Source organism: Camelina sativa, chromosome 19 (genome assembly GCF_030686135.1).
Source record: "Camelina sativa cultivar CO46 ecotype springtype chromosome 19, ASM3068613v1".
NCBI classification, from domain to species: Eukaryota; Viridiplantae; Streptophyta; class Magnoliopsida; order Brassicales; family Brassicaceae; genus Camelina; species Camelina sativa.
The window spans coordinates 24,949,785-24,971,003 of NC_141898.1; the positions used below are offsets into that span (position 1 = coordinate 24,949,785).

At 35.3% G+C, this 21,219-nt stretch overlaps 5 protein-coding genes across 5 annotated transcripts; 4 read left to right on the top strand and 1 right to left on the bottom strand.

Moving 5' to 3' along the window:
* Positions 1–332: 332 nt before the first annotated feature.
* On the bottom strand, positions 333–1,238 carry LOC147920977 (uncharacterized). The gene has a single exon (XM_087501321.1). The coding sequence runs from the start codon at positions 1,236–1,238 to the stop codon at positions 462–464; it is 777 nt and encodes a 258-aa protein (XP_087357447.1). The 3' UTR covers positions 333–461.
* Positions 1,239–1,664: 426 nt separating this feature from the next.
* LOC104768236 (uncharacterized) lies at positions 1,665–4,388 on the top strand. Its single transcript, XM_087503351.1, is given in 11 exon segments — positions 1,665–1,755; positions 2,013–2,141; positions 2,244–2,535; positions 2,634–2,752; positions 2,841–2,973; positions 3,064–3,140; positions 3,229–3,423; positions 3,500–3,689; positions 3,785–3,960; positions 4,065–4,165; positions 4,253–4,388. Coding segments are annotated over 11 exon segments (1,614 nt in total). The 5' UTR covers positions 1,665–1,689.
* Positions 4,389–6,404: 2,016 nt separating this feature from the next.
* On the top strand, positions 6,405–8,348 carry LOC104767256 (uncharacterized). The gene is made up of 5 exons (XM_010491307.3): positions 6,405–6,668; positions 6,872–6,962; positions 7,078–7,683; positions 7,802–7,901; positions 8,001–8,348. Exons 1-5 carry the CDS (start codon positions 6,583–6,585, stop codon positions 8,024–8,026), a joined length of 909 nt encoding a protein of 302 aa, XP_010489609.2. The 5' UTR covers positions 6,405–6,582; the 3' UTR covers positions 8,027–8,348.
* Positions 8,349–12,646: 4,298 nt separating this feature from the next.
* On the top strand, positions 12,647–13,347 carry VEL3 (vernalization5/VIN3-like protein; the record flags this gene model as incomplete). Its single annotated transcript, XM_019241006.2, has 2 exons — positions 12,647–12,773; positions 12,860–13,347. Coding segments are annotated over 2 exons (615 nt in total), but the record flags the coding sequence as incomplete, so codon positions are not given.
* A 1,782-nt stretch (positions 13,348–15,129) lies between these two features.
* On the top strand, positions 15,130–18,084 carry LOC104767257 (uncharacterized). The gene is made up of 13 exons (XM_010491308.2): positions 15,130–15,365; positions 15,463–15,500; positions 15,588–15,699; positions 15,800–15,897; positions 16,212–16,398; positions 16,533–16,595; positions 16,677–16,751; positions 16,849–16,914; positions 17,014–17,091; positions 17,165–17,275; positions 17,373–17,450; positions 17,542–17,661; positions 17,749–18,084. The coding sequence occupies exons 1-13, from the start codon at positions 15,333–15,335 to the stop codon at positions 17,833–17,835; spliced, it is 1,146 nt and encodes a 381-aa protein (XP_010489610.2). The 5' UTR covers positions 15,130–15,332; the 3' UTR covers positions 17,836–18,084.
* Positions 18,085–21,219: the final 3,135 nt, after the last annotated feature.

The following is a 21,219-nucleotide window of genomic DNA, read 5'->3' on the forward strand; positions in this document are numbered from 1 at the left end:
TTAGGATTAAAACTTTTCTTTTTTCTCCTTATATAACTAAACAAATCAAAGACATTCCAAGGAGTTGTGCAATGGGATTGCTCTAATGGTCATATGTATAAACATGTTCGTTGACCTTTTTTTTTTTTTTTTTGTGGTTTTGGCTAAAGAAATCCCCATTTGTATGTGCCTGGCTCACATTTATCTTCTTGAACATGAATACAAATTTTTTTACCAACATTACTTCATATGGTTTCTCGAGATACAGTATCAAACAGAAACAGTCAGAGAAAGGTTTAAAACAGCTCACAAATTTAAAATCAGAATCCTCAAACCGAGAGAGCGTGAAAACCTTCTGAAATACTTTTTTTTTTTAATGCTTAACCCCAAGAGGGTGGGAACCCTTTTACATCCTGGTGTCTCCTAAACAGAGAATCACCTACAATAGTAACAAGAAAAAGATTACAACCAGCTTACAAGAGTTACTGAAATAGACGGAACCAGGTAACTAAGAAAGAGTCTGATGGCGATGCTAAACGCTGAGCTCGTGACAAGGGATCAAGGTGACACCGAATGATACTCTTAACTTCCAGAAGTCGAGTTTGAGCCGTGATAAAAGTGTTGGTATGAATACGATAGTTGCGTTCCTTCCAGATTATGTAGACCGATGCTTGACACGCTAGCCGAAGAATCAAAGCAGTGTTTTTGTCTCTGCAAGGATTCTTCAGCCATGTAACTCCATCTTGAAACAGAGGAGGAGGAGAAACATGGGCTCGTGTCGTGAAATACTTCCAAATCTCCGAGGAATAATCACAGTCAAAGAAACGATGCTGTCGTGACTCATCGTTTGTGTTGCAGAGTAAGCAGAGAGGAGGCACCGCTAGTCCCCAACTGCGGAGTCGATCTCTCGTGAGTAGCCTGTGTCGAGAGTTGAGCCAAGAGATAAAAGCATGCCTGGGAATCCTACCTTTGAACCAAACCGCCTCATACCAAGAAACTCGAGGTCCTGGAGGGTTCAGATAGAACCAAGTTTTTGAAGTAGAGAAAGTATCCGAGGCCGCAGCATCACCAATCTTCCATAGAAACTGATGGGGCCCTGCATCCGGTTGTGAGTTAACTATCGTCGGGAGAGGAAGGCATTGTTTTAAGAGAAGAACAATGGGGTTCCGAGTACGACTGTTAGATATCCACCATTGGCCTTCTCTAACAGCGTCTGCTACCGAAGCATCCTGGTGAAGCCCTGTAACACGAGGACCCATCTCTCCCGTGATATCTAAGAGAGGTCCCAAGGATGTCCAGTTGTCTTTCCAGAAGCTGCAAGTAGATCCCGATATCACCTCACACACGATAAAGGATCTCGCTATAGAGCGGAGCTTACACACTTTTGATTTACACACTTCTGAAATACTTTTGATTTCTCTTTCCCCTTCAATTAAATCCTCTCTCCCTTTCTTCTTCTTCCGTTACTCTCGATTTGGGGCCTCACTAGCTGGTTTTGATATTACTGCTAAGTTCCTCACTTTCTCAACTCTTCCTTATAAGGTAGTAATCTTCAACTCCTAAGTTTCCTTGCTGCTTCTGTAATAGACTTTGTTTAGTGAAACCTCTGCTAACAGTAAAACAGAAAGTGTCATGTGTCGTACCGTGTTTTTGTGTGTTCATGATAAATCTTGTTGCTGGTTTATTGCAAGGTTGGTGCTTTGAAATATCATGTCAGAGACTGGTGATTTATATTTAGAGCTGCCCGAAGATGATCCCTTTTATCACCATAAAAAGGTCTGCTTTGCTAATTTTATCTGCTCTTCTGTTATCTCAATACTCAAAACTCCATTAGCTTTTGCCATTATAGTCTAAAGGTTAGACCTTTTTTTATTCTGGCTAAGTGAGTCGTGTGGATCAGTTTAGGAACTTAATTTGTTGTTAGATAGATAATATTCTAGGCAAGTGGGAACAGGCATTATTCTCATGTTTCATGTATTGCTTGATTTTTATTGATGTAGAGGTGAATTTTCTTATGATTTTTTTGTCTGTAGACGCTCTTGAGTTGCAAAGGTTTAGGCATAAAGGAAACATTGAACCTTAGTGGATCATTATCTGAACAGCTGTTGAATGCTGCATTGGAAAAGTTGCTTCAGTTTGGAAGAATAGCCAACCTCGATAAGGTAAAAGCAAATATCACAGGCTATTGTGGACCTGTTTTTGCTTTCTCATGCTTGTGTTTTTGATTGTGAAGTTTCTTTAGATGATGATTGAATGAAATGCAGGTGGAAGTTTACTTTGGTGAGGTTGCTTGCACTCCAACAGGAATTTACAGCGTTAGAAACGAAATCTCAGCTCTGAGCTGGATCCTTTGGCTCATACCAGTTTCTTGTAATATACAAACACATGCCGTTAACTTGGAAGCTCTACGAGCCGCTGTAAAAGGTAGAATCAGTGAGGTTGTTGGAGTGGAAAAGGAGGAAACTAGGATTGTTGATAGCTATGGATATGAAAAAGAAAGCAGATTAGTAGAATGGGGTCATAACAATGGCGTCAAAACCAAATTGCAGATAGCTCGTAAGCTTAGCGGTTTTTTTATTCTGTTATGAAGTTAAGAGATTACATAAATGATGAACAGAGATTTAAGTTTATTACTATGTGTTTTGTTTGGACAGAAATTGAGGGCTGTGGACGAGGAGCTAGAGCTAGCGAAGACTTGATATTTGGGGATGTTGCTTTAGAGATTCCTATCTCAAGTATTATTTCTGAGGAGTATGTATACAACTCCGACATGGTATATCATTTTTTTTTTCATCTTGATTTAAAGATTGTGTCAGTTTCATCATATTAATGCTATATGATGAGTGTTCTCTTGTCTTCAGTACCCGATATTGGAGAAAATTGATGGGATCACATCTGAGACAATGCTGCTCTTATGGACCATGAGGGAGAAGCATAACCAGGACTCGAAATTCAAACCATACTAAGACTCGCTGCAGGAGAATTTTTGTAGTGGTAAAAACTGTTTAGTGAACTAAATCATCCAATTCCTGTAGCCAGTGTTTGTTTCAAAGGGATATAACAAACATTGATTCTCATTTGCAGGTTTGAGTTTCGGAGTTGATGCAATCATGGAGCTTGATGGTACATTGCTTTTAGATGAAATAATGCAAGCTAAAGAGGTGTGTGACTAGATCCCTTTCTCTTATCTTTTGTTTCTGTGTGATCTGTATTATTTTTACCATTGGCCATTGTTTCTTTTATCTGCAGCTTTTGCGTGAGAGGTATGATGAATTGGTTCCTCTTTTATCGAACCACCAGCATGTATTTCCAACGGAGCTCTATACATGGGAACACTACTTATGGGCTTGTGAGTTGTATTACTCAAATAGCATGCAAATCAAATTCCCTGATGGAAAGCTGAAGACTTGTTTGATTCCTGTCGCTGGTTTTCTCAACCATTCTGTATGTTTGCTCTCTCTTTCTGGTTTACTAAGAAACTCCTACCACTTTCCTGGTTCATGATTTGGCGGGTTTGCAGGTATACCCACACATAGTGAAATATGGAAAAGTAGACACTGAGACGAGTTCCTTGAAGTTCCCAGTCTCAAGGCCTTGCAACAAAGGGGAACAATGTTTTCTTAGCTATGGAAACTACTCTAGTTCGCATCTGTTAACATTTTACGGATTTTTACCAAAAGGCGATAACCCGTATGATGTCATTCCCTTAGGTAGTTTTTACCTTACCTCATTGTTCTGAGATCACACACTCAACCTTCTTTTACATATTTTCTTTTGCCTAAACTTGTATCTCTCTTCCTTGCAGATTTTGATGTCATTGATGATCAAGACATTGAGACTGATTTTTCGTCTTGGAAAACTCACATGTTACGTGGGACTTGGCTATCGAGCAATCATGACATCTTCCACTACGGCTTACCTACTCCCTTGTTGAACCACTTGCGGAGAGCTCATGGTCTTGTTCATCATTCTGAAACAGATGTATCTAAATCTTGATCACCTTCTTATAAATTTTCTGTTAGGCCGTAATTTACATCTCTATCTCTGAATCTAACACGTTTATTTCTTTTCTTGATTCTCTTAAGCTGTGGAAGAACTTGGAAATTGAGATGGAAGTACTCGGAACTCTCAGATCCACGTTCGACGACATGATGCAAAACCTCGGCGATGCGGATTCCATCGACAGGTAAAAGTAGTTTGTATTTTATGATATACGAAAGCTGAAAACAGAGGCGAGCTAGTTTGGCTTATTCATTCGTGTTTATATTTACAGAGAAAACGCGGATCAGGATGTTAAAATGGTGATGGAGTTCAAAGAGCAGCAGAGAAAGATTGTCTCTTCCATTCTTGATTCATGTTCTGCAGGTATCAAACTGGTTCAAGACTTAATAACTAAACCACAGGTTTAGCCAAGACAGAACGAGACGGGATCTTTAAAGAAAGGTCTAAGTTGTTTGTTCTACATACATGTATCATCAAACCGGTTGAAAGAAAGGTCTAAGTTGTTGTTGTAATATTGTAGTTCTCAAACATTTTAGATGATCAAAATTTCACAAGGGACATATCTCTTTTTGCTTATTGAATTGCTTCGTATTCACCTTCACGTACATACGAAGGTGAATAGCTATAAAAGCTAATTTCAGTCACTCTTCAAAGCCAAAGAGAATTGCTCTAGTAGAAATAACAAAACCACATCTATTTTGTATTCTTAACCTAGTTGACACCCGTTTACGTACTTCGATTATGTGCTTATATCATCCCACGTGTTCTATATAAGATTGGGCTTGGCTAATAAAATCATTGAGCCCATAAGCAGAAAAACCCTAACTCTACCTCTCCAATATAAAAACCCTAGTCAATCTTTCTCTCTGCTTCACCAACAACAAAGTTAACGCCTCTATCTTCTCATGTTCTTCTGCTAGCGCTTCATGTGTATAAGATTATGTGTATAAGATTAAGATGACTAAATAGAAATAAGAATGTGAACTTATCACTCATAAGTCGTAACCCATCTTATACTTATCCATATGAAGGACAAGCACAAGAACATGAGGACCATGAGCATCATCCCGTGTTGTTGTCTTTCCATCTACGTCTCTAAGGTATGATGATGGTCTTGAGAAGATCTGTTATATTTTACTTTATTTTATTTTTGCTGTGGAGACACTATTTTTATTGGTAATTGTTGACAGACACGTCTTGCTTTAAGTTTTAATGACACAGATACATCACATATATATGACGTTTTGGCAATTTTATTTTACCACATAAGCGGCTCGAATGAATAACCCACGACAGTGAAAGTGAGTAACCCATGACGTTTTTTGGCAATTCTATTCATGAAAACCAGCATTAATTCAGTCAAATTCATCTTGGATAAATTAAATAATTTTAGAGAATTTTTATAATAATTTATTTTGGTAATTTGAATACACAATTAAACAATTCAAATACTTATTTTAGTGTCCTATATGATCTGACATGCCCTATCCTATATATGAAACTGTTAATAAAAAAATGGCTCCAAATGAATTTTATTCTGATAAGTTTGTTAATGATACACGTATCTAACCGATTAAGAATACAAAAAAAAACAACAAAAAAAAAAAGAAAAAAGAATACAATAAAGAAAAAGAAAATAAAAAAATGTGGTTTAAGTAGGTTTACACTTATTCTTAAATGGTCAAGGTGGTTTAAGTAGGTTTTGGTGGTGAAAACTCCACCTCATATATATATAAAAGAGGGTATGACTAAGATTCCAACTCGAAGCATGTAGATATATATATAGTCAGTGAGCATTATATATGGTAATTTAGTAGTTAAACAGTTCTGCTTTCTTAAAGCTTTTTTTTTTTCTGGTTAGATTTTGTGCTGGCAATATTAACACTCATGTGAAAAAAAGAAACGAAAAAACAAATTCTAGTCCAGTTTTATTATTGTATGTTATCTTGAAAACATGTGATGCGAGACCTGTATAAACCTATAGACATTACATTACATTATATAGATTTTCATCGCTTATTTTTTTGGCAACCTTTCAATGCCTGAATGCCAAATGAGTCATCAGATTCATTACCATTTAACTAAGAAGACTATATATTATATTGTCATCTTTTTTTTTTATGTGGGGCACAGAGAATTATCAGTATTTTGAGCATATTATTGTTAAAAGTAAACATAAAAACTTAACAAAAATATATTACAAAATCAAAAACAAAGAATGAATGAATGAAGAAAATAATGTGGCTGCTGGTGGCAGCAAATTGGCGGACCCCACAATTCCAGGTTATACACTTTTTTGTCGTTTTCTTTGCTTTCTAACGCAGAGCTGGGATCTCCTGTACCAAAGAGCATATTAATTTCCTGATTAACCCTATACTAATGAGCCACGTTCCTATAATAGAGACACAAGTTGGTATGACACTGACAATAAATTTACATAAAGCTCTTTTAAATAATAACAAGTCCAAAGAGCATTGAAGAAACAAAAAGATTGGTTTTTTTCAATTCTTTTGCTCGTAAAAGCTTCGTTTGATTCTCTATCTGGGTGTGTGTGTGTGTTTTGTGGGGTAGAGCTCTCTCCTGAAGTAGTAAAAGAAGAAGATGATGGTAGTGAACAACAGCTTTGATCTATGGCAAAAAGATGTTTTCTTCTCCGCAGCTGAAGAGGTTCAAAAATCTGCTGATATGTATGTGTAAAACTTTTGGTATTTTGAGCTTTTTATGATAGCTTGTGGTGTTCTTCTTGTAATCTCTTTGAGCTTCAGATGTTTTTTTTAAAAGAAATTTAGGATCTTTTTGTCAGAGTTCATCAAAATTGCCTAAATGAAGAGATTGAGATTAGTTTGCTATTGTTTAAGCTTATGCTAATTCTGATTTATTGGATTATCAGAATGGAGTCTACTTACAGATTGTGGATTAGAGATAAGAAAGATGAGATCTGTAAAGAACTCCAAGCAGCTTTAGGTACTGCTAAATGGCAGGTACAGTTTCAATCATCTAGCTCAGGTTCTTGTGGAGTTCTTGAAAAGTTTTTGTGTGTTTTCATGATACTTCATTATGTTAACTTGAGTTTTTGAAACTGTGTGTGTGATTCAGTTGGAGGAGTTTGAGAAAGCTGTCAGGTTGAGCCATAAACGTTGTGGGGATGATGATTCTGCCTTGACACGGCGTAAACAGTTTGTTACCGCTATTGTAAACCAGATTGATCGAGTGGAAACTTCTCTGCAAGAGGCTTACAGTGAGAATGGCAAAGAACCACTCCGTTGGATTGATCTTAATGAAGAAGAGCGTGATGACTTGGCCATGTTTCTCTCTGGATCTTCTTCTTCTCGAACTTCACAGAGTTTTAGCACTAACTCGAGAGAGTCTACTACTAATAGTTCTCTAGTTGATAATCTTCGAGGAATGGAAGTAAACTGTAGAAAAGAGACATTCAAGAAAGTGAAAGGTTGTGGTAATGGCACTGAATGTGTTATAGACATTGTAGAAAGAGTAAATGCAGATGCGAGGATACGCCAAGTAGAGAAGTCAGCTGGGATGAGAAGAATATGTAGTTCACCAAATTTCAATTCTTTGAGGATTATAGTTCCTGGTGGTAATGACGAAGTAAACGAGAAACTGGTGGCACAAATCGAAGCCACTCCTAAGGTCAAAGGAACTAAGTCTGTATTGTGGATGCAGAGGCTTCCTGATCATAATCAGGTGAGTGAGAGTTCTCACTATTAGTTGATTAAACAATAGCTTTTACTCATGAATCATGAGTCATGATAGGAGGAAGTAACTTACTTGTTTAGTGTGTGTTTGTTTGTGTGTTTTTCAGCTGCTTGACAAGACTGGTTGTTTCCAGAATCCGATACGATTACCATTTAATCACCCGATCAAGCTCACCGTTTCCTTAATGCTAATGGTGTTCCTTCTATGTGAGTCACTCTACTTATTTACTAATATAGATTTCGATATTGAGAGTGTTAAAGGTTGCTAACGAGTGTTGATTTTTTCCCTTGTTTAAACCGATGCAGTACCCTTTGTAGTGTATTCATCTTGAGAATTCAACCACGGTTCGAAAACTGTCAAGAAGAAGCCAAAGAGATCAGCGTTTGCACCTAATGGTTAGGATTCATCATCCCACAAGAACATGTAGAGAGATCAATAAGCTTTTTTTCTTTTCTGAATTGTAATTTGCATATATTTACTTTAATTTGTTGCTTTGGTTCTTCAGGGAACATATAGAAAAACAAACAAATTTGTAAGATTAAGTAAACGGGGTAGAGTTGATATACTACGGCTTTGGCTATCATTGATAAAGATGTAAATGGTTTCGTAGATGTTTGACCATACAAAGCTATAAGAAATCAAGGTTTGTGCTATGTTTTTTTAGAACAATTTGCTTCCTAAACCAAGAACTTGAATCTTGTTACTTGGTTATGTCATTCTAATTCCTAGCTATACCGGCTTCTATATAGCTGCCGGCTTTGTTGATCCTTTAATCAAAATTTAGTTACGGTCCAGTTTGTTCATAGTTAATTTCTCAATCATGGTTAGTTTTCTCTTTGCACAAAAAAGAGTTAATTTTCTCTTGGTCATAACTTATCTATCTCCAAATTTAAAAGTCAATAGTATCTGGAGAGATTGTTAGTATATAAACATCTGATCGAAAGATTCTGGATACTATAAATTTTTAGGCTAATTGGATATGTGTCTTGAAACTTAGGAGTGCAAATGATTGGCCTTAAAATTGTTTACCTAAAACCAAAGTAGACGAGGTTATCTAATTGAAGGTATAGTTATTACACTCTGCAAAATCATTTTATGATACGAATGCAAAAAGACAAATTTGAAATTATGGAGGGTTATGTGCTCAAACTATTGTGTTCTTTAGCGGATGGGTCTCTCACCATATAATTAATATCATAAGTTAAGAATTGTTGTATATAAGACTTGTACTTTGATGTGGACATCGCTGACAGAGTAGTTGATGTACTTGTTGATGAAGTCGCTGACAAGCCGCCAATGTTGCAATCCAGCATTTCAAACCCTCAATTGAGTGTGGGGCTGAAGATCCATCGACACTGGCCCTGTTTGTTTTCAAGTCACTGAACGAGCGACTGCGACAGCTTAAAACGGTAGTGATAACGGCAACCAAAAAGCAAAACAACAACGGTAAAGGGAAGTGGAAGACGCGATGTGTCTGCTAGAGAGAGAAAGTTTCGCGGGCGAGAGAGAGGAGTCGCTAGATTTTCTAGCGACTGTTGTGACAGCTCATCTAAACGGTGCGGCAACTCTTTTTCACACCGGTAGCGACTCTTCTTGTAACATCCGCGAACCAGAATAGTGCATCGGTCGAGGCAAGGTCGGTTTTGTGCGGAAACTTTAAGTTAAACGCTGCGTTTTGGGTTAGAGAAAACCCTTAACTCGACTTTCTGTAGCATTAGTCGGGGGTTAGCTGCTTTTGAGAGAAAAGAAAGAGAGAAAAGTGTTCTTGAGTGTTCTTGAGGATTTTGGGAGTTTGGAAGTTGTTCCTGTAGAGATCTGTAGCTGGGATCGTTGTAGGAGCTTCCTGAAAGTGTTTTCTTGCTTATTTGAGGTTCAGAATCGTCTTGGCAAAGGTAAGTGCATGACCATGGCTTATCTAAGCTGGAGATTTCTCTGATCTGCTTGTTTCTGTGTTGTGTAGCTTGTTAGAGTGTTATGTGGGACGTTAGGAAGCTTTCTTGTGGCTTGGGATCGAGTTTTGTGGTTGTAGGAACGAAGATCCGGCGAAAAGCTTCAGGAGAAAAGCGATGCTCGGTATGTGCATCGGTCGATGCAAGCTTGTGTCGGTCGATGCAACCCCCTTTTTGTGTCGGTCGATGCATGCTTGGTGTCGGTCGATGCAGAGTCCTGGTTTGTTATTGATATTTGTTGATTGTTGGTTGATGGTTAGAGATGTCTCTATTGCTTGTGTTTATAGCCCAGTAGATGGGAGGATTGTCTAACTGAGTGTTTTTAAAATACTCATGCATTGCAATTTGTGTTTGTGGTACATGTAAAGACAAAGTGTGATCGTGGAATCAAGACAATGAAGAGGAGGATGTTCTAGTGGCTCGCTTGATTGTCGGGCTTCTGTTAGGTTGCTAGGGTTGGGTCCTAGAATGTTGTTTAGGATTGTTGGTTCTCTGGTTTATGTTGGTTGGATCATTAGTTTATGATTTGGAATTAATATTGGATATTTATTATTGGATTATTGGTTATTTATTGGTGTTGTTATTTCTGCTGTTTGGTGTGATTGTGGTTAGGGAACTAGTGAGTATGAGACCACTAGTTGTAGAGTATTTATTATTATTATTATTATTATTATTATTATTATTATTATTATTATTATTATTATTATTATTATTATTTATTATAAAAAAACGGGTTGCGTCGTTTCACTTCTCCACAGCAGGATGACTGTTCTTGTCTGTTTTTTCTGTCGTAATCGCTCATTAAGCTATTTGAAAACGAACATGACCAATATAGATAATTTATTAAGTAGCTTAATGAGCATCACTTAGAACATCTCCATTGCACATACATTGGGAATTGGGGAGTGTCTCTAACAATATTAAAAAGTTGCAAAAAGTATTAATAATTAATTGTGAATGGTCTATAAAAGGAAGAAATTCTCCTCTAAAATGTCTCCACCAAGACACTAAAGACCCAATATCACTCATACATTAAAACAATAATTCTTTTTTTTTTAATAATTGTGGGAAGACTTCTTCCATAAGATGAGGGATGGAGATGGTCTTCTAGTCTATTGAGCTGAATCAAGAGATGGTCGAGACACCATCAATTTAGCTTACCTAAGGACCAAACTGAAGCCACACAAGGAAAGCTTTTTACTATATCAGCCCCACGCCCTCTGCTGGTCTATTTCGAAGTTTCTAACTCGTGCGGAAACTTTCAAAATTCTGAAGAACTCATTTCTGTTAGACCATGTGCATTGTTAGTATCTAAAAAGGTTTTTTATTAATTAAATAATAATAAAATAAAAGAGAGTGTGAAAAACAATACTAAATTGAGAAACTCATAGAAAAGTTTCTAGACAAATGGTAAATTGTTAGTGGTTAAATATTTTTTAATGATTTATTCTTTAAATAAATAATAATATATTAAATTATTAAAATAATAGAAATTAGGAGATTCTTACAGTTTCTAGTGATGCACGTGCTATAAGAACGTAAGATATATTCTCGGCCCATTGGAGACACTTACCATGTTCAACCCAAGGGGATCAAATCCGGACAAATGCATTGAAGCTGCACATATCCTCAAGACAGCTAAGCCTCATTTTCAACCAGAAGAATCAAGCCACGAGGTTCTTTTCCCATCCTTAAGACGCGTCCCACTTTTTTCCATACTTGAACTAATGCATCACCACCACTTATCCCCAACGGCTAGAATATCACATCCGCTCCAAGATATCATATATTTTAAAAAATTTGTTTTTTTATTTTCGATTTTTTTTACCGTTGTTTCGAGATCTTACATTGGAGACACTTACCATGTTCTTACCCAAAGGGATAAAATCCGGACAAATGCATTAAAGCTGCACAAATCCTCAAGACAGCTAAGCCTCATTTTCAACCAAAAGAATCAAGCCACGAGATTCTTTTCCCATCCCTAAGACGCGTCCCACTTTTTTCCATACTTGACACCAACGCATCACCACCATTTATCCCCAACGGCTAGAATATCACATCCGCTCCAAGATATCATATATTTTGAAAATTTCTTATTTTCGATTTTTTGACCGGTATTTCGAGAGCTTCCAACGCATCGCCACCACTTATCCCCAACCGCTAGAATTCTAAGTTATCACATATTTTAAATATATGTTTCCTTAGTTTCATTTCTTGACTGTTGGAGGTCTCTTTGGTTCGAGTCTATATAAGATCTTCTTCTTTGTTCTTTTCATTTACGAAATTTTCAAGCAATAAAAGTTTAGTTTGTCTGCTAAGTTTCCCCTTCGTTAATTGATTCGTGTTGGTTACTACGCGCTTCCATCTCCACCGAAACAACACTTGCGCAAGGCATCAAGCGTTAAACCCTTGAACCACTTTGTGATCTAGGAACGGTTTGACTTCGATTTTATATCACACTCGATATGATTATCTACCTAAATGATACTAGATATTAACATAGTATAATTTATTAAGTAACGTTACGTTTCGATTCTGTAGTTTTTGGAAGAACCTTATTATTATTCTTCCCAATCTGTTTTATTTCATACTCAAAAGCTTTTACAAAAATAAAAATAAAAAAATCTCACTTTCTTCTTCTCTTTCACTGCAGCTGGCTGTGAATATTCTAACTAGGCTCTCTACAGTTCTCTCTATGGCCTCTTCTTTCGATGGTAATTCTCTTTTTGGGTTCTTGATTTCATAGTTTTTATAAATCTTTTTTTTTCAAGATTTATTATGCTTGGGTTTTAAGATAAAGCCTCGGAACTATTGGAATTCTTTTTCTTGCATAGTTTCAAATCAAATAGAATTGAAAGTTTAGGATTTTCTTTTTCAACTCATGAAGATAGTGATGCTTTTACTTACTAGCTAGTGATTTAATGGTTTTCTTTCCATTACTTGCCAAGCTCCATGAACTCATTGGTTGATGTAATGCTAATTCTATTGGTCGGTCATTTTAATTACTTCACGCAGGAGGTGCAAGTACCTCAAAGGTTATAGAAATAAGTGATGATAACAAGAGACGAAGGAAAAACACTAAGCCTCGTCATTTAAGTTCCTATGGGAAGAGGACTAGTAAAACTTCAGGTTAAAAAAACATGTTTGGGACTTGTTATTGTCCATTTACATCATTCTTTAGTTTCTCACACATTGCAACAATTTTTTTTCATTAGAAACTGACATCAAGGGCAAAGGCAAAAGAGTTTGCATCAAAACTGAATTTGATGTAAGACAGATGAAGAAAAACTATTCTTGTGGAGTGGTCCTGAAAGAACCTGTCATGGAGAATTTTCCCATTGTCACTCCTCTAGTTAGGTCAGACCAAATCAATGACCGTCAAGATAGACCTGAGAAGGCAAAGAGTCTGGAACTTTTTGACTTTGAGCATTGTGTCAAGCTCATACGACAGCTAGAGTGTTCAGGTCACCTAGAGAGCAGCTTTCGACAGAAATTTTTGACTTGGTTTAGCCTAAGAGCGACGACCGAGCAGATAAGTGTTGTCAAGACGTTCATTCATTCTTTCCAGGATGATTCAGTGGCTCTGGCTGAACAGCTCGTTGACATATTTTCTTATTGCGTATCGACAAAGGGTTCTGGGACGATTGGTGTAGGCCATGGAGGTGGCAGTAGTGGTGCGTCATGTAAGAAGCCGCGATATTAATTAGAGGAGGTTATTACAAGCATTGTTTGAAGTTTGAGTCTGTTTTCTTTGTTTGGGATCACTTATATTTTATCTGAATTTAGTGATTGATATGAATTTTTCGTTTTAATTTCCTCATTTTAAAGTTTGTAACTTTAAAAGTTTCAAAAAAATATATTATTTTATGTTACTTTTGTTTTTAACAAGTCTAGAATACTTGATTCTCAGTTTTAGCATTTTCTTTAATCTTTATATATAGTTGTATTGTATCTAGGGCCGAACAATTTTTCCAAACCTCAAACTATAAATTAGGTAAAATAAAAAATGAAAAAAAAATCTAGATTACTATTTTTTTTTTTTAATTCGTTTGTTTGTAATGTGACTAATGTCTATCTTAAGATTGCTGTGGAAAGAAATTTTACATCATAAATATTCAAAGCTATCCAAAATATAAAAAGAGGTTTACATAATCAGTTTACACGAACGAAAAAAAAATTGAAATATAAAAGTCGATATTGTAAAAATTGAAATAGAATGTGTATTGATGAAATTGAATAAATGTGTGTATACAAAGAAATTCTCTTCTCGAAATGTTTACAGTTGTGTTTTTTCTCAAATGGTTTATATACATATTTTAGGAATTGAAATAGATTAGGTTGGTTTTGATCATTGTGGTTAAAGGAGTGTTCTCGACAAGTCTTGTATACCTAGTCGTCAGAGACTTCGTCCGTCGTTTGGTAGTACGGTACTGATTCCGGTTCTTAGAAATCAGTAACATTATTTCTATAATATATGGAGTATATATATAAAAAAGTTTGGCTGCTGATTTGGATTAGGTTTATAACCGAACGGTTTGCTACTTTGCTTTATCAAAATTTTGTGCAAGTTATTTGATGTTGATCATCTTGGAAAATGTTAAACAAGTAATTAATGAGTTTTTTCTTCTTGAAAATTTGGTGCTCTCTTTAATAAGCCACATAAATATCAAAATTTGAGATGTCGGTTCGGAATTTTCTCATGAATTTTTTTATCACACACAATAAAGACAAAATTATATGGAAAAACTTTCATAAAATACTATAAGAACCATAAAAATCATGGTAATTAAGAGAAATATAAAGTATAAACGCAGCAGAACATAAAACACGTATATGAGCATATTAGAAAACGAATAACATTGCGATTGTGCAAACTCCGGAGGAGTGACCGGCCTTCTCTATGCTCTTCGATGAGTTCCAGCTTTTTAGTGTCTTGTTGACTCTTTTCACTATTTCCAAAATCCTTCGGACATTCAATGTGAAAGCTGATTGTTTAGCTCATTGTTTTAGATCGTTAGTGTCGAAAATTACTTTTGTAAACACCTATCCTGTTGTTAGGCAACTAATGAAAGAGTTTTATTTTGATTAATGTTAGGTTGACCAAAAAACGAATAAGATTACATTAGTACAATGTTACTTATACTATACTAAAGTTTTTCAAAACTTATACAAACAAATTAAATTAATTTATAATATACTCAAGGAAGATATTGCTCAGCACGACTCCAACGAACGTTGTTGAGAACCAACCTACGTGGCATCTCCCGCCCAGCAATCCAGTAAAGTTAGTTATCGAATGTTTTTGTAATTATTCTCAGTAATGCGACAGACCCATCAAAACTAATCTCAACCACTAATAATATGACACGTAAGCAAAACACGCGAGACTAATCGTACCAGTAAACAATCACGTGAAGAAACATGGATTCATTGAGTGCACCGGAACGTACACAATCAAAACAGCTATTAATAATAATTAAATTTCATTTTTAATTTAAATATTAATATCAGCTCACTGCCCCCAAGAAAGATAGATCTATCCAAGAGAGACACACATTCACTGTTTTTTTGACTCACTTTTTTGCTTTTTAATTTTTTTTTTGATTTTGGTGAAAAGTTTAATTTGTCTCTTTCTCTTTTTTCTTCTTCTCCGGCGTCAATTTCACGGCGGCTCCACGACGGTCAACGATGTCATTGACAGTACCAGAATTCGGATTCAGAGTATGTCTTCTCTCTATCTCTCTCTCTCTCTTATTTTACTGATACTGTTTAACGGATTCCATCTTAAGGTTCGTGTTTGCTTCATTTTTTTCTGTAGTCGACGCCGCCGTCTCAGTTTGGTTTTTCACCGATCAGGTGAGTTTATTTTGTTCCCCGTAGTTTTCTGTGTGTTTATCTTCTTCGATTGGATTCGATTTTGACTTCTCTGTTCATCGATCTCAGGGAGCATAATTTCGCCGATGTTGATAATCTCGAGAACTGTGTTAAGTATTTGAATCAGAGCTTAGTCACTTATGGATTCTCAGCTTCCCTTGACCTCTTCGCTACCGATCCTGTGCGTTTCTAATTCAAAATCTCTAATCGTTTGTGTTTTTTTTACTCCTTTAATCGATTTGTGTTTGATGAATCTGATTCGATTGAACTTGTTTTTTCAGGTTTCGATTGCTAGAACTTGCAATTGTATATACGCTTTGATTCAACAGAGGCAACGAGATGTGGAATTCAGAGAATCTGCCAATGATCAGAGACAACGGTGACTTTCTTTTTTTTCGTCTTGTACCTCAATGTTGATTTTTCAGTGTTGCATTTTGGATTTATGTGGTAGCCTTATTATGATAGTGTTCAATCGTAATGCTTATATTGCTCTGGATGAGATCGACTCTGTGATCTAGATCATTTTGTGTATATAGATAAATTCTGTTTTTGGTTTTATGTGGTATGGTGAAATCCATTTTTTTGGGAGTAATGAAGAAGACAAAATTGCAACTGGCATAAAAAGTTGCTGAAATTGCCTACTTTTGTTGTATGTATTGCATCTTGAAGTTTTTTTTTTTTGGTTTGATTCAGACTTTTATCTGACATGGGGAGACTTGAGGCTAAAGTTGAAAGGCTTGAGACTCAATTGCAAGCCAAAGAGAGGGAACTTGGTTCTGTCACAAGAACGGAAGCTAAGAATACAGCGGCTTTAAAGGCGCAGAACGAGAAGTTACAGAAAGAGAGAGATGAGTTTCAACGGATGGTGATTGCTAACCAGGTTTGGATCCTTGCTTAAAATTACAAGCTAGATTTCTTAGTTTTTTTTTTTCTGTAATGTGGATTGTTTCAAAGAATTTGGGAATGCTGATACAATGCCCCTTTGAACATTTTTGTTTTGTTTGTGTATGAAAGCAAGTCAAGACCCAACAATTACATGAAACAAAGAAGAAAGAAAAGGAGTACATAAAGTTACAGGTATGGGTTCACACTACAAGTTCCTAAGTGTTTTTAATATAGGCTCGAATCTTAGTTAATGAAGAATTGATCTTATTTTAGGAGAGGTTAAACCAAGTGTTGATGGAGAAAAAGAAGGAAACGAGATCAGGCATGGAGATTATGAATCTACTCCAGGTACTAGTTTGGATTTTATATATATAGTCAATCATTGAGCTATCCTTGAATAAATCTCCTTTGGCTAATGAATATTCTCTGGTATATATATGCACAGAAAGAAGGCAGACAGCGTGGGACATGGACCGGGAAGAAAGCTGACTCTGATTTCTACAAAAAAATTGTAACCACAGTGACTGAATTGACTTCGCAAGCCTTATATTCTCCATTGAATTGATTTGTTGTTACTTATAATATTATTGGCGCGGTATGATCTTCTCAGGTGGATGCATATGAAGCGAAAAATCAAGAACTAGTGGCAGAGAACACCGATCTGAGAGCGTTACTGCGATCCACACAGGTATTCATCTTTCTTCCTATCACAGAATCTTTGTGATCTTTTTTTTACTGAAGACTATGGCACCTTTTGACAGGGTGACATGCGATCTTTCTTGAATGCTTCCGGTGGATTAACCAACCAATCTTTGATAGCTAATGGAAGACACGGCTCAGACCCTTCTCAGTCTCCCTTGGGCGGGAAGACGGTACATGAATTTCATTATAGGCTAATTCAATTTTCAATTGATTCCCAACCAAAAACACCAAATATATATCAACAAGAACCAATATCGGTCTTGACAGGACGTGTTCGACCTACCTTTTCGTATGGCTCGAGGTCAAATAGAAGATAGTTTGCGCACTAAGATGGTTTCCATTAAGGTAAAAAACTCGAGGTTTACGATTTCACAGTATTTTATAGTTTCTCATTTACTAACCTGTTGCCATTTTTTGTTTGTTTTGATTAATGAAGGAACGTATGGGTCAGTTAGTAGATGCACAAAAAGATGTGTCTATCACTTCAGAAGCGTCAGAGAGGGAACTTGAACTTGAAGCACAGCTCGTCGAGGCACGCAGTATTATTCAAGAACAGGTAAGTTATAAAACCTGGTCTTCTTTGATTTTTCTCAATTACTTTCATCATCAAAAAGAATGACAAATTTACAATCTTCTGATGCAGGAATCTATAATGTCTAAACATTTACCTAAGACAGATCGGAGAAGGAACTCAGCTCCTCCACAGTCTGTCAATGGACTGCGTGGCTGAAAGATTAGATTGCGAATGTCAGGTGCAAAGATCAAAAACTCTTCCTGTAATTTCTCATGTTTTAACAAAGAAATGCCTTATGTCTTTTAAATCAAATTACAGGAAGATAACATAAAGAGTTATATAAGATTTGATATGAATGTTGTTGGATTCGTATTTGTAACGTTGTACAGAACAATTGCTGACAGCAAGTTGCAAGCTGTAGAGTATTACTACTATTATAGATGAATGAATGATAGGCTGTAATCATGTGTTGGTATGTTTTTCTTCACAATAGGATCCCAAATGCAAATAATCATCTTTAATGATTGTAGTCAACTAATGTTAGTACTAGTAAAATAGAGGTTACGAGACTATTAATGTCAAGTGTTAAGTGTAAACCATATAACAATCCAATTGACGCTTAAGCAATTATCATGCTTTCTAACAAGATACAAAACATTGAGAAAGCACGTATGGCTAATTTCTTGAACCTATGTAAATTTGGATGTAAATTTCTTAATTTAATCGTATTTCAAGAAACAAACAGAAAATGTTTTGAATTTGAACAAATATATAGACAATAAATAACAAAGGTAGAGATAGATTCCCTTATACAAACAAAAACAAATTCAAATTTATTATCAATAACTTCAACTGACGCATTTTAGCAAATTATAAGATTATCGTAATGGAGTGTGATACATATTCGGTATCCAAATCTAGAAGGTGAAAGGAGGTAAGCAATATAAATTAAAAACATTCCAAACCCCAAAATTAACCAGATTTGAAGAAAAAACCAGCGTCAAACTTATGTAAAAAGTATATATACTTAATCATGGTAAATACATTTGAATATTTTGAGTATCAGTAGGGGAGATAGAATTTTACTTGAAAACAAAATATGTTCAGAAAACACCACACCCACACCGGTATCTCGACAAACTAAACCGCATCTTATAGTGGTAGAAATTAAATTACACTTACGTTTTGAATTTTTTTTTAAAGATGAACGAAAGTAACCATTAAATACAAATGCCAAAAACTAATTAACAATTGCATTTATTAATTGTAAGATACATATGTATTTATCATTTTAATTAGAGAAATAATTCATGTATTTAAAATTTTATCTATTCTAAGGTTTTGAGGTTCGATAGCCAAAAAATTTAATGTTATTCTAAGGTTTTGAGGGTACACCAAAACAGTTTCTATAAATTGGTATCTCACATATATTACTATAGTAGATATAATCTCATGGCTCACATCAAGTGTCACTCTAAACTTATTAAAGAAAGAAATTTATAGTTATATCATTCTGCTTTTGACCACAATTTAATTAAATAAAAAATGGTCCACCACAATTAATTAAGAAATATAGTAAAAATTTATGAAGATATAAAAGTGATTAAATTTATTATATAATTTAAGGGTCATATTTTAAAAAATTGCTTTAGTCCGCCAATTATTTAGATATTCCGCCTTTGACTACTAATATTTCATACTTTCTAGGGTTTTGAAGTTTTCCAAAATTTTTCATATATAATGAGATTTCACACATATTTTTGAGCGGCGCTGAAAAATAAGAGTGAGCGACAGTTCTTCGTTTACACCAATCAAATCTCGAACTCTTATTAGAGAGAAATCCTATATAGTCTCATTAATTTTTAATCTTGATTCACATAAGACTAGATCTGTGCGAAGTACACAACTTGTTCCGCTCAGCAACTTCAAGGAGATAAGCTTATTTCACTGCAATCTCATAGGGTATGTCAAATACCTAACTTTAGATTTCTTTTATGATCTGTTGAATTCTCTTAACACATTTTGAATTTATTGTAAATTTTTATCGAATAGTCGATTTTTAAATTGTAAGAAACAAGAAATAAACTTAAGAGTGTTCCAGATTCGATTTTGTTATGTGAAAATATTTTCCTTAGACCATTTGTATTGAAAATTATGATTGTATTAACTGATATGCTATTATGTATATGGGTTCAATGAGATTTTGCTAAGATCTTGGGTCTAAGATAAGAATAAATGTGTACAGTGTATTGGTTATGTGTGAAACGAATTCATATATCCGAGATTTTAGAATATCAAGATTTAGATATCGGTCTCCGGATAATAATTACACCTTTAATAATGGTCATTTTGGGTTCGGTCTACGAGCTTTATCCATGTTAGATTGTTAGAAATTCATTGGAAAAGGTTATGTTTACCTTTAGAATTGATTGGAAGTCACACATGGTATAGTTCTCCATCAGGTTTTGATATCTTTATGATTCCAGTTTTCATATGATCATGCATTCATTCTTTCCCCAATTTCTTTCTGACTGATATCTTGTTGACTCTTGAAGGTCCTGGCCATCTTTCCCTTCTTGCTTCTTACCCGAATTCTCTTCATCCAAGAATTGGGTAAGTCCAAGTGACCAATTCTCTTCACTTCACTATATCGAAAGTTTATCTTCGTTTTGAAGCTACCATGTCCCCTCTAAGGGTGATGTGGAAATTTTAATATAGTTTACTGACAAGATCTTGAGGTCCTAGTACCTACCTTTCTGTGGTCCTGCACAGTTTGTACTAGCTCATTTAGTCCTTTATAGTATTCTGATCTATTCTGTCTGAAGTTACTTTGAAACTTCGATTTAAGTTGTTTTTTTTTTACCAAACTTCGGTTAGTATGTCTCTATATTACTTGAGAGTAGGCATGTCAATTAGGGTCGAAGCTCGCGGATTGGCCCGGCCCAGCCCTGAAAAACATCAGGCTCAGACTTATATATATGTTCCAAATAATTGAGCCTTTCGGTTTAGCCCGTTTGGGCTATAGGTTTTTCTGGGCTTAGCTCGATCAGCCTCGGGCCGGCCCAAAAAGTCTTTTAAAAAATTAATTTTTAATTTTTGTTAACATTTTTGTTTGATTGGAATACTTGATAAATGATTTATTGTAATAAAGTTTAAAATCTAATCCTACTTTTCATATTTACTTAATAACCTTATTTATTACTTTTAAAATCTTTAACTATGATATTTTATATGATTATATATTATTTTATTTGATTAAAGTATAAAAAATTATTTGATTTTAAAAAATTTCTTTTAAATTAAGTTGGTTTTAGTGAATATTGATGAGTTATTTAAATTTTGACTGATTTGTTTTATAGTGCACTTTTAAACATTGCTTTTTAAGATCTATTATAAACTTATAAGTTTGAATTTTTTATTCGTAAGATAAATTCGGAAAAGCCCAATAGCCCTGTTAGGGCCGGGTCAAGTTTTGAAATATAGGCTCGAAAATATTTTAGGAGCTCAAACATATGCGGACTTTACGAGTTTCGGACCGGACCAGCTCGATTGACACCCCTACTCGAGAGTGAAAAAGGAGAAATGGGTCACGACAGCCTC

Excerpts from the sequence above, each read along its gene's own strand:
- LOC104767256 (XM_010491307.3), top strand. The coding sequence starts at position 6,583 with ATGATGGTAGTGAACAACAGCTTTGATCTATGGCAAAAAGATGTTTTC. Across the intron at positions 6,669-6,871 it reads GTTCAAAAATCTGCTGATAT|AATGGAGTCTACTTACAGAT; the intron begins GTATGTGTAAAA and ends TTGGATTATCAG. Across the intron at positions 7,684-7,801 it reads GGCTTCCTGATCATAATCAG|CTGCTTGACAAGACTGGTTG; the intron begins GTGAGTGAGAGT and ends TGTGTTTTTCAG.
- LOC104767257 (XM_010491308.2), top strand. The coding sequence starts at position 15,333 with ATGTCATTGACAGTACCAGAATTCGGATTCAGA. Across the intron at positions 16,752-16,848 it reads AGATTATGAATCTACTCCAG|AAAGAAGGCAGACAGCGTGG; the intron begins GTACTAGTTTGG and ends ATATATGCACAG. Across the intron at positions 17,092-17,164 it reads CGTTACTGCGATCCACACAG|GGTGACATGCGATCTTTCTT; the intron begins GTATTCATCTTT and ends ACCTTTTGACAG.
- LOC147920977 (XM_087501321.1), bottom strand. The coding sequence starts at position 1,238 with ATGGGTCCTCGTGTTACAGGGCTTCACCAGGATGCTTCGGTAGCAGAC.